Source organism: Eufriesea mexicana, unplaced genomic scaffold (genome assembly GCF_001483705.2).
Source record: "Eufriesea mexicana isolate 0111107269 unplaced genomic scaffold, ASM148370v2 scaffold4744748559, whole genome shotgun sequence".
Classification (NCBI taxonomy): domain Eukaryota; kingdom Metazoa; phylum Arthropoda; class Insecta; order Hymenoptera; family Apidae; genus Eufriesea; species Eufriesea mexicana.
The window spans coordinates 127,322-143,599 of record NW_016907933.1 but is presented as its reverse complement, the minus strand read 5'-3'; the positions used below and the strand labels follow the sequence as shown (position 1 = coordinate 143,599).

General features: G+C 28.7%; 4 protein-coding genes across 5 annotated transcripts; 2 read left to right on the top strand and 2 right to left on the bottom strand.

The window, feature by feature from the left end:
* Nucleotides 1–532: 532 nt before the first annotated feature.
* Nucleotides 533–12,754, bottom strand: LOC108546230 (zinc finger CCCH domain-containing protein 10). 2 transcript variants are annotated; one of them, XM_017898203.1, is made up of 4 exons: nt 12,653–12,754; nt 1,984–2,587; nt 1,531–1,816; nt 533–1,433 (listed from the first exon to the last, which is right to left on the bottom strand). In XM_017898203.1, the coding sequence occupies exons 2-4, from the start codon at nt 2,511–2,513 to the stop codon at nt 963–965; spliced, it is 1,287 nt and encodes a 428-aa protein (XP_017753692.1). In that variant the 5' UTR covers nt 2,514–2,587; nt 12,653–12,754; the 3' UTR covers nt 533–962. The 2 variants fall into 2 exon arrangements, with proteins under 2 accessions (XP_017753692.1, XP_017753703.1); XM_017898214.1 differs by lacking the exon at nt 12,653–12,754 and adding an exon at nt 2,776–2,876.
* On the bottom strand, nt 5,269–8,520 carry Slmap (Sarcolemma associated protein). The gene has a single exon (XM_017898190.1). The coding sequence runs from the start codon at nt 7,624–7,626 to the stop codon at nt 5,269–5,271; it is 2,358 nt and encodes a 785-aa protein (XP_017753679.1). The 5' UTR covers nt 7,627–8,520.
* Nucleotides 9,305–10,265, top strand: LOC108546236 (G patch domain-containing protein 11). The gene is made up of 2 exons (XM_017898224.1): nt 9,305–9,527; nt 9,645–10,265. Exons 1-2 carry the CDS (start codon nt 9,305–9,307, stop codon nt 10,175–10,177), a joined length of 756 nt encoding a protein of 251 aa, XP_017753713.1. The 3' UTR covers nt 10,178–10,265.
* Nucleotides 10,653–14,132, top strand: LOC108546101 (partner of bursicon; the record flags this gene model as incomplete). The annotated part of the gene is made up of 6 exons (XM_017898036.1): nt 10,653–10,794; nt 10,873–10,997; nt 11,083–11,236; nt 12,714–12,826; nt 13,425–13,550; nt 13,983–14,132. Coding segments are annotated over 6 exons (810 nt in total), but the record flags the coding sequence as incomplete, so codon positions are not given.
* Between the last annotated feature and the right edge of the window lie 2,146 nt (nt 14,133–16,278).

Genomic DNA, 16,278 nt, shown 5'->3' with positions numbered 1-16,278 from the left:
TCACCTGAACCCAAAACCACTTACTTAAGTAAGATTGTAGAAACACAAAAGACCACAATAAGTACTTATTTTATTAAAATATTACTATATTATAAGAATAGTTAACTTATTTGTTAAAGATGGAAGTATAAAAATTCTTTCTGAGAAAATGAGGAAGCAACAGAATACTATTTACAGCATTGCGTACAGAACAGTCGTAAGGTTCACCACCGTTTTTAAAGCAGCGGTAAACCTTAACTTTGAACTTTTAATATAATTCATTTACATGTTTCATCCTAGTTTTGTACTTATCTTAACATATTAGCCTAAATGAGGTCATTTATTACCTATATTTTTTTTAATTTACAATTTTTTTACTTGTGTCTGATTATACTTTTAATAATACAAAAAATTACCTAAAAAATTATTTGTATCTTCGTGATATTAAAAAAAAAAAGAATAGGAGAATATCATTCTTGACCATTTAATATGGTTTTAGGTCAGTATTCTTATTAATCTAAACCTATACACACTTTGGACATTTATCATATTGCGTATATTAACAAATTAATATAGTTGACATTTACCTTATGCACGGTAAATTATTGAAAGGAACGAAAATACTAAACTTAGTGAGCTATAACAAGGGCATTTCGTTTAAGTGATTCTGCTAAAAAACAGTCATGATCGTTACGTTTGTCCTGTACGATAATTTCTATGTGTTCCTACATAAATATCTAGGCTGTCGCGTTTTTTAATTAGTGTGATATTTCCAACATTGTATTTTTCTAAAAGAAAACATTCTTTTGACCGACTGCAGATATTTCCTCTATTTTTTTTTATTTTTTAGCATTTATCATTTATATTTGAAGAAATAGTAGAAATAAGGTATTATTTTGAAAGACTGAATGCAGAAGACAGCATCCTTGACTCGTCTATATGTTTGAGGTATTATTGGATGTTCTTTTCTCACTTATAATTCATTACTGCAACACAGGCCTAAGTTCTTGAGTCATAATAGGATACGAAACCAATGGCGCGGTAGCACCAGATATCGAAAGAGGTAAACTAGCAGGTTGTTGCGTATTAGGTGGCTGCTGATTACTTGGCTGTGGACCTGAACCACTCATTGTAATTGTTTGCTGAGCCATCGTAACGATAGGTGGCGGAATTGATACGGGTGCCATTGAAACCGCTGCAATAGAAACAGGTGCAACTGTGGCTATACTTACAGGAACAGTCGCAACACTTGCAGTGACTGTACGCAAAGTACCAGCAGCTACTGCTGCATTAACCATTTGTTGAGGTGTCGGCGCTTGCGATGGTGGAACGGTATTCGTAATAGTAACTGCTGGAACAGTAACTGCTGTTACATTTGCAGTTCGTTTCCCTGACATTCTTAACTGAGCATTTTGGTCCAAAAGAAACTCGTTAGTTGCTGTTAGATCGCTAACCTAAAGAAATAAAATATATAAATGCATAAATTACACGTATAAAATAGAAAAAAAAGAAGGAAAAAGAATTGTAACAATAAAAACAAGTCAAACTGACTTGCTTTTTTAATTCCTCTATTTTTTTCCTTAATAATGCATTTTCATCTTCTAAAACAATTGCTCTAGCTTCATTGCGCGGTATCACTGGATAGTAGTATCCTGGAGTGACAGGTTGCGCGGTATGTTGACCTACAAGTGGCGAAGCCTCAAAATGAACAACAGTTTCACCAGAAACTATTCGTCTCTTTGGTTCAGGGGGTCCTATGTAATCAGGTGGTTGTGAAGATGCATTGTAACCATTATTTGCGACTAAGTTGTGTTGATCTTCCATTTGCCAGTGAAAGCTACAACGATATATAACTATGTTATTAAACAGATATATCCTAAAAATATCTCGGGATATTTAAATTATATAAAATACAATAAGCATTTAACGAAAGCTTTACTAGTTTAAAAATAGCATCAGATAAAGAAAGGCGGAAAGAATTAAATATAAATTCAGCGAACTTACTTTCTATCCTCTTCGTATCTGCGATTCTCACCGTTACTAGTACCATTGAAGTTATGCTGCGGTCTGGACACATTGTGATGGGAAGCTGTGATTAAATTATGCTGTGGTTCCTCGTTCTTCCAATGCCTAAATTTACAATTTGTCCTTTGACAGCTGCCCTTGATAAAATCTTTGCACATCGGATATTCAGATTTCTCATTGTTATTCTTGAGCCTACTCAAGATATGAGCGGGTAACTCCCCTGTCGCTCTGAATCTCTTTTCTTCGCTTTCCGTGCAGTGAAGAAATTTGCATCCAGGCCAATTACACATGCCATTTTGAAAGTCATGACAAAACGTGTACTCCTCTATAGGATCGTCATCGGATCGTTCGTGTAAATACTTGCAACGTTTACCCCTGTGGCACACGTTTCGCAGGAAATCTCTGCACACGCGGGTGGGTGATGCATCTCCGCTTACGTTCGTTGCATCTGCTGTCTTACTCACTTGCCCACCTCTCGCGCTATCCGACTTTTTTTTCAGATTCTTCATCGATGATACATTGCGATTATACCCCGTAAGTAATCCTTAATCGATCGTTATTACTCACACGTTATACGTGTATGCTGTAATTACAAAACAGTTTATTATAACAAAGGAGATGATACATTACGTTGCTTCCGCATATCTACGTATTATTTTCTACTTTTCTATCACTGAAAATAAATATATGGAAATGACATCGAATGATACTGAAAATGAAATAACTCTTGTAACGTTAAATTATATGTAGCTATTCGTTACGGAAACATACAGAAATACAAGAGTTATTCTCGTGATCAACAAATACGAAATTCGTTCCATAAATATTCTAAGAGGACATCGTTTGTTATTATCGAATGTGCTGCGCTGGCATTTTTTTCGTATTCGCGTAATACAACTGACAAATGTATCGTAAAAAAAAAACCTCGGAAAATATCAAATACAGAGGGTAATATTTCTCTAGCTACGTAGAATCCCGTGTGTACTGTGCGTGTGCGCCCGCTTTCGTACAGCCAAAGTAATCTACTTTTACATATATATATGTACACATACGCATATACATACACGCAATATTCTAAAGAAACGCGAGCAAGTTGCCCAATTGTTTAATTATACACCAGCGAAAAATTGCACGATTAAAATGTTTATTGCGATTACATAATTACCCTCGTGACAGGGATATTTTTAATTCATATACAGTTATATTGAAAACAAAATTATATGACAAAAGCATTTTGCGAATATTACCATGATTTGATATTTAAAGACGTTATGGCCCAACGCATGTTCCAATTATAATTATACTTTGTACAATCTATAATTATTTTCCACAATATTAAATCATGATGTTAATTACAATAGGTAGGATTCGAGTGAAACACATGTAATACATATTTATATATTCATTTTCTGGCATTTGAATTTTGCGAAAATTCGTGTAATTATCCAACCAACTATCATTGTACAAAACAATCGATATTAACAGAGGTTTCTAGTGAAGAACAGTAAAGAGCATCAGTTAAGTTAAATTTTATTTTTTTTTTATATAATGACTATTACATGAGTCGTAAGATGTCAACAATGTTATGTACAATATTACCTTATTATTTATATAAACCTTCACGATCTTAAATATAACTTCAATCTACCAAGAAAGTAACACCCATAAAGCGCCAGGCCAATGTCCTTTTTTGGAAAATTGAATATACTTTATCATTCGCTTATACAATCGATTGTTATTCATTTTTTAATAGGGCAGAAATTGATCGGGCAATGGCACTGTAACTAAACTATTAGTGAATTAAGAAAATACGGTTAATTTTAGTTGCGTTCGTATAAAAAGAATAAATAGAAAAGTATAACTACAACTCTTTTTTTTTTTTATTTTTTGTTTTTTTTTTGTTTTTTTGTTTTTCTTTGTTAGAAACAGACACCTAGGCCATCATATCAGAAAAACCGTTAAATACACTGACGTGTTAAGAATCATAGTCAAAATTTCGCACTGAAGAATGATTTTTCTCTTAGAAATTATTAGGTCGTTCGAATCGATATGCTTCTATTGTCGTTCTACCAGCAAAAAAAAAAACAGAAAGAGAGAAAAAAAAAGAAAAGAGGAAAGAAAGAAACGAGGAGAAAAAGAGAGAAAAAGAGAAAAAACAGTAAGAAAGGAATAATAAGAAAAGTACATACAACGAAGTGGGACTACGAACAAAAGTGATTAATCTTCGTACTAAATAATGTTAACCATTATATATCAACAAATTATTTGTAAGTATGTACAAAAAAACAGTTATATATTAGAAAAATGACAGCTGTGACTAAAAATCAATTAATACTTAATATTAAGCAGTTCTTTTAAATCAACGAATTTATAATTAAGACATATACGTAACGCGGTTATTGATCGAAGGGTACGATAATTCGACTTCTTTTAGCTTAGTATTATTATTATTTTATTCCTTATAAAAATTCTTAACATTAAGAAATATCAAAGAAGTCGAATCGATTAATAGTTTACGCTTTGAACACAAGTAATCCCCAATTCGTTTAAATAAATATTGAGTATTTTAATTAGCACAGATTCGAAACTGTTAGTTCGACAAGAAATATTAAGGGAAGTTTATCAAGACGTAGGAAACATCGATGGGCATTTATACAAATTGATCTTTACATATAAACGTTATTTAGAATTTATGCAATGATACATTTAAGTCGGGTGCAGTGCTAGAACTGATCGTAAAAATAATAACGTTAAACGCGTGCATATCTGTAAATAGAGATTAATACCATTTTATTCAAGAGGATATGATATCGAGATTGGCAACATGTTGAACATTTTACATAGTATTGTCTATATTCTTTCTAATACATTTTTCCTAGTCTAAAATTTTGTTCTATGTACATATTTATTGCTACAAATCTCTGTTTAATTTGATTTTGGTTCCTTGTTTTTAAATGGTAACATGGTATACCTTTGCATTACTTTTGTAATTAGAACAGCTTTCTGAGATTGGTGCTTTAACAACAATATCGGAAAAATATATACAATTCTTTCTATTTTTGTCGGTATAAAAATGTTCAAATTTTTTTTTTAAACTACACATCACCCACTTTGTTATATTTCATTTATTCGAAAAATTTAACAAACGATATAAAAAAAAAAAGAAAAAAAAAAGAAACATAATAAAATAAAACAAAAAAAGAAAAGAAATTTTATTATTAATCAATAGTAAAAGTTATATACAAAAAAACAAAAATAGAAATATTAAAATATTTTTTGAAGCAATATCCATATCAATATGATTGCAATAGGTGCCACATAATGTATCGGTACGGTGTAAGTTGTATTTAACAAATCACCGCATTGTGCTTTAAGAGTTGTATATTTTTTTGAAAGTTCTGTTTTTTCTTCAACAAATGCATTGAACTTCTCCTTTAAAATAACTAACTCTTCATGGAGCTCTTGAATTCTTTGAGCTTCATTCTTGGCACGATAATACAGTTCTTTTAGTTTTTCAACAATTTCTTCATGAGGTTCACAAATTAACCAATCCTTGAGATTTTCTAACTCCTTCTTGATGGTTTGCTGTGATTCTAAATTGTCTTCAACCTTTAATGAATCTAAGGATCCAATCAAAGTCTGCAATACATATTCCCTTGCATGTATACTTTGTTGTACAGTATCATTTTTAGATAATGGTTTTAATGTTTTAATATAATCTCCTTCTAAATGTTCTTCACATTCTTCATCTAATTCACTGCTATCTTTGTCTGTTTTGTCTTTCTTTTCGTGTTGATCAATTTGCATAGAAACAGATTCAGTTGAACTGATCTTAACACTGTTCAAGCTGTCATTACTAATTTCTGCTTCTTCGCTATCTTTCACTTTTTGTAAAGCTTGAGAAGAATGGGAGTTCTCCATTTGTTTACCATTTTCATCACATACAAATCTAACTTCCATTTTATAAGGTACAAAAGTTTCTTCTGCTGCTTTATACACAGGTTCCTCTTTTTTAACTTCTATAACAGATTTTTCACTTGTATCATCACTGGTAATACTGCATGTATCATCTGTTGCATCTGAATTAACATCAGATTCTGAATTCATATCTGTATTATCTATATTTACATTCCCATTAACTAAAGTTTTTCGACACAGTGGTGGCAAAATAAATTCTCTTAAAATATCATTATTAGCCAAAGAATTTTTTAATTGATTTGAATCGATATCTTGTGAATTGATTTGATTATCTTGTTCATCTTTCATAGAATAAAAGTTGATTTCTGGATCAATGTCTACATTGTCAACATGAATGGAATTTAATTTATTCAGAATAATATTAATGGCCTCAATGGGATTTTCTTCATCTTTTGATTCTATAATGTCACTTGTTACTAATTTTGTATTCATATCTTGCAAGATTCGCATATAATTTCTGAGGGCAGTGATCTGCTTATAAATATTAACAGAATCTAATCTAGAATTAAGTAATCTTGTTTGTAAATTTTTCTCAATTTTAAATTGATCTTCAAGTCTTTTCAAAAGTTCTTGTTTCTCTTGCTCTGTACTTTGTACTATATCCTTTATTTTTTCCTCGCTCTCTTTCAGTTTATTTGTAGTTTCTTGTAGCTTTTTTTGTGCTTCTGTATATTTGCTACATAATTGTTGAAGTTCTAGTTGAGTATATTTTACTACATTATGAAGACTTTGACATTCTTCTTCTGTTTCATTTAAACGCCCTTCTAATTGAACTAATCTTTGACTTACCTCTAATTTCTCTTCTAATACTTTTTGTAATGCCTCTTTTGCTATCATTTGGTATTGTACTTTTTCTGTCTGAAATATTACCAATTCGTTTCTAATTTTATCTTCTGTATAATTTTTAGAATAAACAGCCAGTTGATTTTCCATACTTTCTACCCAAGACAATAACCGATCCTCTGTTATTAATGCTTTCCAAGATTGATTGGCAGCTCTCCGAGCATTTGTTACAAGTTGTTGAAGACATACTAATTTAGAATAAAGTGCTTTCTCACGTTCTGAAGCTTCTTGCATAATTTGATTCAGGTTGTACATATCCTCCAAAGAAATATTATTGAGTGGTAATGTGACTGACGTACTAAGACTAGCTTTAGCTTCTTTTCCATCTGGTAAATATAATTTCAATGTTGCAACTATACATCCATGCCTAATTTTCTTTGTACTTTCTATCACATCTACTCCAAATTGCACTATATCACCTGAACATACTTCTTTAGGTGTTGATTCTACTCCAGCTGTACTGAGTCTTTCATTATTAACAAATGTACCATTACTGCTACGAGTATCTTGTAAAAAAAATTTTCCACCTGAATACCATAATAATGCATGGTTTCTAGATAATACTTTACAATCAAAAATTGCATTATTTGGAGTGGCTCTAGCTCTTGCTACAGAACGGCCAACTTTAACAGCTTGCTCCAATGACAATGTACGTTCTTCAAAAGGATGAGAATTATCACGGCAAATTAAAATTCCTTTGGCTGTCATTTTGTTACTTTGTATGGAGTTTACTTTCAGGTTGGAATTCTGATTGGCAGGAAAACTGGCATTTTGTACCCACTTACCACTGGCTACAACCATAGCCGATATAAAATCCAAAGAATAATAAGTCTTTTTAAAAATAGTTCAAAACACGTATGAAAAACTTTATTTATTCACACATAACGAAGAAGGATGAGTTTGAAAATCGAAAGTCACGCGTTTTAATTTCATCGAACAACTCTACTATCGTGTCGGTTTGTCACGGAAGTTACTATTCACACCCAATCCTACAACTTGAACATGAGGATCATGCTTCGATCTTACAAATTTATCATAATAACCTTAAAGTCTATCATAATAACAAGTGACATACGAATTCACATGTTCCTGCGCTAAAAAAAAATTCCATTGCCATTCCATCGGTCTTGCGGTGTTCCTTTTTTATTTATCGTAAAATTTCTCGTACAAACGTTACAGTTACACTGTACTTATCAATTAATTGAATCCAGAATATTCTTTAGTTGCTTGAATAGTTGAACAAATGTTTCATCAAAAGATGATCAGATCAAATCTTCCGAACACATTGAGAATAGCTAAAAGATATGTTTCTTCGCGTAAGTAGCGGTGAGCGTACGCTTTCACACTTTCGTCCTTCGCACCAATTCCTTTGCACTTTGAAGTCTTCAACGATGCATTCAAGGAAGTTCATTGGAAAAGTGTAAAACACACAATGCGTAATCAACGCTACTCGAACATGATGAATCGAGTAATATTGTGATCAACTAGATAAAGACCAAAAATATTGTTCTCGAACTACTGCATTACTGTATTGAGATACAAGCGGTCCACGTTCCTTTAACTCAGTACTTTTCAGTTCCGCGTTTCGCTGTTTATCGACCGACGGCAGTATAGTCATCTATACGATTACAACGGTGTAGCAAATTCAAAGTAGATACTTGGGCGTGCTACATCGTAACAAGCATTAACGAGAGAGAAATGTAGCAAAAAGAAATGCTAAAAAGAAAAAGGCATTTATAACTGCAAAAAAAATTTCAGAATTAAAAGTTATAATATTTGTGTATATAAATCAATAAAACAGTGACACGCTATTAAAAATTAAGAATTTTCAACTTCTCATAAAAACCTATAATTACATTACTATATATAAATTTACGTACGATTTATAAAATTCACACAAATATAGAATTATTATTCGTGGAATGCTACGAACACCAAAACTTCTGAAGAAAACTGCTATTGAGATTTTTAGAAATCAATATTTTAAATAGAGTTAGTGAATCTCTTTAAATATATATGCCTCAAATATCCTTATGTGAAAACATATGAAGATCAATGTTTGTCAAATGGCTTATTGAACATGGCAACATTAAGAATATAACCTAAAAAAGTTTACGTAGTGGATTTTACAACTTTGGATACGGTTTATGAAAACTTTAATGAACAAAATACGTACTAATATTGTAACAATTAATTTTTATTGCGTAATTTTGGACTTTCTTATCACTGAAATGTGAAATAAAAAAATATAACATTATAATATGTAAATAATCGACATGTATGTAATGTTCAATTACCCATACACACAAATCTATATATAAATTTATTTTTTAAATAATTAATAGATATTTATAATTCTATTAGAATTTATGTTTCATATACAAATAGCTAAGAAATAATACCACACTTTGTACTTATAATAATAAAAGTAATTGTTATTAATTTTAATAACAATAAATAAATAAATAAATGAATAAAGATGTCAGATGAAGAAGATTATATGTCTGATAAATTTTTACAAGGAACTGCAAAATCTACTTCATCTAGTCTCATATATCGACATGCAGATAAAAGAGAACTTGAACTTATAAAAAAGAAAATTCAAATTGAAGCAAAATTAAAAGAAAAAAATGCCACGAAACATATTGAGGAAGAAAAAAGAGAAGCAGGATTATCCTCTGCTATTACAAGTTCCAATAAAGGTTTGTGTTTTATTTTTTTTTTAATATTTCAAGTTTAACATGATTAAACATACTATCATAATGCTTATATATAATTTTTTACATATTGTACAAACAATTTTGTTTACCTGTCTTTAGGTTTTGAATTACTTATGAAAATGGGATATAAACCTGGTCATGGCATAGGTAAAACAGAATCAGGAAGAACTGAACCAATTGGCCTTGAAGTAAAATTAGATAGGCAAGGTTTAGGAAAAGGAATTGTCAAAAAAAATAAAAAGATTGAAGGTAAATCATCTAATGATGAACTAAGTAACGAGAACTTCAAGAATTTTCGAGATAGACTTGTACAAAAAAGGACTGATCAATTGTTAAAAATGGACTTGTGCAAAAGTCAAAAAATTTGTGAACAATTAGATATGCAACAAAAAATAGAGAAACCTAGAGAAACATGGTTTTGGATGCCAGTTAATGAAACTGATAGTGATACTGAAGAAGACAATGAAGAAGACAATGAAGAAGACAATTCTTTGCCTATTGATGAAAAACTTGAAATTTTAACAAAGTATTTAAGAGCAAAATATTTTTATTGTATTTGGTGTGGTGTAGCATTTCAGGATGAAGATGATTTAAGAGATAATTGCCCAGGAAGTACAAGAAATGATCATTAATGAAATATTAATATGTATCAATTCAATTAAAACTGCATATAAATAAAACAAAATAACATCAAAATTTCAATAACATGGTTTTACTTACTTTACATTACTTATGGCAATTTCACTGCAAGACATAAAACATTCAGGATCTAAATAACATTGGTTATGTCCTTTTCTTATGGTCACCCACAGTGAATAGAGACATAAAAAACCCATTAGAGTCTTAATGCAAAATACTGAAAAAATATAGTCCCTATGCTAGAAAAAATCTAATAGTGCACAATGTAAAAGCAAGGGAAACTTATCCTGATTCAGCTATGCTATTATGTCTTAGCAGGAGTTCAGCACCCCCAAGTAACAACATGTTGGAGGGAAAAGCTACCTATAAAAGCATCTGTTTGATTTTCTGTTCTTTCATTTCAGTCAGAATCTTTGACCATAACTTTACCATATTAAAAATAGATTAAATAAAACGTAAAAAATATCAATTAAAGAAAATTTAAGTACAATGCTCATATTCACAATTTTCTTGGTATTAACTACATTAATATATACTAATGGTACAGTTGCTCAAGTAACAGATGATGAAAGTTGTGAAACATTGCAGTCAGAAATACATGTTACAAAGGGTATTACTTTCGATTTTAGTTTAATCAACTTTATATATAAATATATATAGAAAACAAAATATTTTTTTCTTATTTTAGATGAATATGATGAAATAGGTAGATTGAAAAGAACATGTAGCGGAGATGTATCTGTTACAAAATGTGAAGGATTTTGTAGTTCTCAAGTACAACCAAGTGTTGCAAGTACAACAGGATTTTCAAAGGTGAGAATACTGTTGTAACAAATAAAAGAATAAAGTTTGAATAAAGATAATGGAATAACAATTTTTTAATTTTTTGTTTCAATAGGAATGTTATTGTTGTCGTGAGAGTTATTTGAAAGAAAAACACATTACACTACACCACTGTTATGATGCAGATGGCATAAAATTAATAAATGAAGAAAATGGAGTAATGGAAATCAAGATACGAGAACCAGCAGAATGTAAATGCATTAAATGTGGTGATATATCTCGTTAAATATGAAAATGATTTATAAAAAGAATATTTAAATATATAAATTATGTAATAAGAATTACATGGCTTAAAATAAAAATATAAAATACATTAAAAATAATTTACTTCTCCTTTCCCTCATATATATACATTATGTTAAAAAGTACAAGCTATAAGCTATAATCATATTTCAGAAAGTATAAATACTACAGTACTAGAAGTAAATGTTTATTTTGCAATGAAATAAATTACATGTTAAAAATAATTAGTATATTCAAAATAAGATTGTTGGTTTTTATAATATACAATTATTTTTTTCATAACCAGAATGTAATAAAACCCAATGAATTTGTGATTCAAAATTTTTAAGTAGAATTTTACTTGTGAAGAAGATTGAGGTAAAATATTTAATATACATATTAATATACTTGAGATTATCAATAAGTAGAATTACAAATAAAATTAATGCTCATTACTAGAAAAATCAATATAATATAATAATTGATTTACTAATTTTTACTAATTTTTTTTAAATAAATATAATTACAAGATAAACAAATTTAAAAAGAAATAATAACATTATAGATGTTACCAGGAACACTAAATTTTAGAATTTATAGCAACAAAACATGTATCCGATATAAAATATAGAAGATGCTTTTTATGTTATTTAGAACAATAAAATATTAAGTTATTCTCAAACAACTATTATATTACGATAAAAAATAATATTTGAAATGTTATTAGAATAATTAGACAACTTAAAAACAATTATTAACTATTTGTACATATAATTATAGCTATAATATAATAATAATAATTAAAATAAACAGTATTATAATAATTAAATAAAACTATTATATTAAATAGAATTGATGAAGAACTGGTTACTAATTCATAGCCCTAAAATTTAAGTACACAATAATATTGTAAAAGTTATTCACAGTTAAAAAATTTTAATCATTATCAAATTATTGCATTATAAAATATAATCTTTATATCAATGCACATCATTATATTTGTAAATATTTAATGATAACTATAATAAATATAATAAAAAGATTAGTTTTTAATTTGTAAACATATCTTTTGTAATATTCAATGCAAATATATTATCTAATGAAAGTTGAAAATTAAAAATTTCTATATGCTTGATTTTTTCCTTGCTATTATTAACATATGCAGAAAAGGGAAGGGAGGAAATATGGCCACCCATAGAGTATAAAAGGATAGAATGTACAATGTACAAGCACAGTAAAGTATTAGATCTACGAGAAGAAGTATCGTGCTAACACTATGCTCTTTCACCATATTGGTAAATAAAGAATTACAATACCAAAATTCATGTTTAAATTAAAATTATGTAAATAAAATAAATAGCAAAAAAATATAAGTGTAATATTCATATAATTGTGTTACTTACTGTGTAGTAGGTGCCAGTGTATTGATATGTCTGCTAAGCGAAACAGCAAGAGCAATTATAGGTGTTGATGAATGTCAAGCAACACCCGTCATCCACTTTTTGCAATATCCAGGATGTGTCCCAAAACCAATTCCCAGTTATGCATGTAGAGGACGTTGCAGCAGTTACCTACAGGTAATAAATAAATAAATAATATAATATACGTAAATAGATTCAATTATTTCTGTCTTATTTCTATTAAAATAAATTCCTTCATTTTTTAACGACTATAAAACAAGATGGTCATTTTCTAAAAAATATTTATCTACTTTTTTACATTTTTATTAAGTACTGATTCAAAATAAATAAAAGAATATTATTTATAGTAATGTAGTTTTATAAATTTTACTGTATACTGTCACATAACTCTCATATAATTTTCACATAGAATGTATTATTAATATCGATAAAAAAATAATTTAAGTTTATGTAACTATTTAGTCATGAATTTTCTTCAAAATATTTATGATATTTTGATCTTGTATGAAATTATTTAATTTTGAGCAATAAGATGTACAAATTACTATATTCTTCATTCATAACTATAACATGCATGTAAAAAATACTTAGCAATATCTATTTTTCATGTTATTTATAATTTTTATAAACATTAATTTTATACTCATAGTTGTTGAATGCCATTGTATTTTTACACAACATTATCTCAAATATATATTTTACAGAAAATTATCGAATTCATGTATGTAAAAATCATTCATACCTGTTTCCACAGGTGTCCGGATCAAAAATTTGGCAAATGGAAAGGAGTTGTATGTGTTGTCAAGAAAGCGGCGAGAGAGAGGCCAGTGTATCCCTATTTTGTCCGAGAGCTAAGCCAGGCGAAAAAAAATTCCGAAAGGTTAGATACTGCTTTGAATTAATTACAAGATTTCGAACATTTTGAATAAATGTAAAACATTAATGAAGCGTCAACCAGTTAATCACTTGTACAATAAAATCGGGAACAAAACTTTTGACACCACGAGTTTCCCACAGCCATATTGTTTTCATCTAACCGATCAGTGGGAAGCGCATGAGAAAATGAATATCGCGCGTAATTTAAATTGAATTATTTTATAACAATCTTTTATAAACACAAAATTACATTTGTTTGTATATTTATAATTAGTAATATAAAAAAATATAATGAAACTATTTTTATTTAATAAAATTAAAATTAAAATAAACAAAATATATATATATAAACACACACATACACACACACGTGTACAGGTGTATGTATGCATATATAATTTTTCATATGAATTTATAGTTAATTATTTATTCACAGGTAATTACCAAAGCGCCTTTAGAATGTATGTGTAGACCGTGCACTAGTGTAGAAGAATATGCAATTATTCCCCAAGAGATAGCTGGATTTGCTGATGAAGGACCGTTTACAACCTCTGCACATTTCAGAAGATCTTCCGATTTGCAGTAATTTTTTCCTGAAACCTCATGTCATATTGGTATCAAGTAAAAAAGAATTAAAATAAAGAATAAGTTATAGATGAAGAATACTTTATTGCATATATACTATAGAAACATAAATAAATAGAAAAAGTAAAATGTTTAATTATCAAATGCTGTAGTTTAATAAAAAAAAACCTGCTTAATCTCTACTAAATAATCTTTACACATGTATTATTTATATTATTTTGGTATTTTCAAGTAAAAAAAAAAAGAATAAAAAGAATAAAAAAATAAAAAAGTATTGTGAAAGTTAATCAATGCTTGGTGGATATACATTAGAAGCCTTATTATTTTGTTATAAATAATTTCAGTTATATTACATACATATAAAATAACTACATTGTAATAAATATACAATATAGGATATTACGCGTTTAGTGTTTTTAAAAATGCGTATTTATGATACGTTACAATATGATTATAATTATTGCATCTTAATGTTATATTCATTACATTCTATTAAGTATACAATATCTACAAGTTTTAAATTTCATGTGCATCAGATATTAACTTTGAAATTTTAATAAAATTTACTCGAAATCGTGTGTATAATACATACATACACACACGCGCGACCACATACATACATACGCACACATACGTTTATATATGATGTACATATGTATGGATGTATATATGCATGTAAGTATATATGTACAATTCGTTTAGTCCTATATGTATTTTATTTAAGATTATGGAAACAATATTATACGAATAGTGTTACAAAAAAATATACAAATTACTGATTTAATTAATGATTTTTTTCGGCGTTGTGATCGATGCATGTAGACAGGCATATATTCGAGAAAATAACCAACAACAGTTTGACATGGAGTTCTTTTTTATTTTTTTTTTTTCCATATAGATATGATTTATCATAGAAGTGTATGTGTGTATTTGTGTATTGTGTTTGGAATTTTTAGTGATATTTTATTTATATTCTGTATATGTATATTAATGTAAACGTAAGCACACGCAAATATATGTATAAATAGCGATATACGTGCGTGTTCATACGTGAACTATCGGCACGATGCGTCGCATGCATGTGCAACATTTCCAGAGACAGCATAATAACAACGCTGTCTTCCTTCTAACCTTTGCAACCTGACCAATTCTCACTTACAATATTTACTTATTAAATATTTACAGCGATAATTCTTTTTAATTGTAATTCACTTATCGACATGTTTCCAACAACGTTTTTTTTTTTTCTTTTTTTAATCGTACATATATTATTGTAATTTTATTTATTTACTGTGTTTTGAGTGCATCTCATGTTTTATCCCGTCGAATGATACATTCTACCACTAGAGTAGAATGGAATCTTTCAAGGAGACAAATGTTATAAATCATTAATCCTTAGTTCATTCACAATCTTTCACACTTTTCTGTATTTCATGTAGGTATATCTTATTTTTACAGTGTGAAAAGAGCAATAGCGATGGTCGTACCTTTCTTTCATTTTCTCATCCGTCCTATTTTCTTCCTAGTTTTGCTTCATTTCTGTCTTGTTCAAAAAATATGCAGTTTTTAATACTTGTAAATTTTCTATTATATAATTGACTAAAATATAATTAAAGCATTTTTTAAATATTCTGTAATTAATTTTGAATTATCAAATATAAAATATGCATTTGGAATGCAAATAGATTGTATATACTAAGATTACATGATGTGACGAAGAAAATAAACATATAATCAAATTATCAAGAAATTGTGGCGATGAATTGTATATATTGTATAAAAATTTGAAGATAAAGTATGGATTTTCTATCATAAGCAAGAAAGACTATAATTTCGTAACACTGTATGTTGCATATGCGTATAAATACACGTTTACACATACATATGCATGTGTTTTATGCAAGCCGAATGCAATACATGGTAACTTTTCATTCCTTCAATAGCACAGAAAGTCCATAAAGAATATTAATGGCAAACATGGCTAGTATCTAGCAACCGAGTAACAACTCTAAATATCTCGGTATTAATTAGTAATTACAATTTCTTAAATAAAGAGTGTATATTTAACATGAGAAACATCAGACAAAAAATAATGCAAAGTTGCTTCCTAGAATTAAATGAAAATAATTTTTCATGACTGCACTCAA

Excerpts from the sequence above, each read along its gene's own strand:
- Slmap (XM_017898190.1), bottom strand. The coding sequence starts at position 7,626 with ATGGTTGTAGCCAGTGGTAAGTGGGTACAAAATGCCAGTTTTCCTGCC.
- LOC108546236 (XM_017898224.1), top strand. The coding sequence starts at position 9,305 with ATGTCAGATGAAGAAGATTATATGTCTGATAAATTTTTACAAGGAACT. Across the intron at positions 9,528-9,644 it reads TATTACAAGTTCCAATAAAG|GTTTTGAATTACTTATGAAA; the intron begins GTTTGTGTTTTA and ends ACCTGTCTTTAG.
- LOC108546230 (XM_017898203.1), bottom strand. The coding sequence starts at position 2,513 with ATGAAGAATCTGAAAAAAAAGTCGGATAGCGCGAGAGGTGGGCAAGTG. Across the intron at positions 1,817-1,983 it reads AGATACGAAGAGGATAGAAA|CTTTCACTGGCAAATGGAAG; the intron begins GTAAGTTCGCTG and ends ATATCGTTGTAG. Across the intron at positions 1,434-1,530 it reads TAGAGGAATTAAAAAAGCAA|GTTAGCGATCTAACAGCAAC; the intron begins GTCAGTTTGACT and ends TTATTTCTTTAG.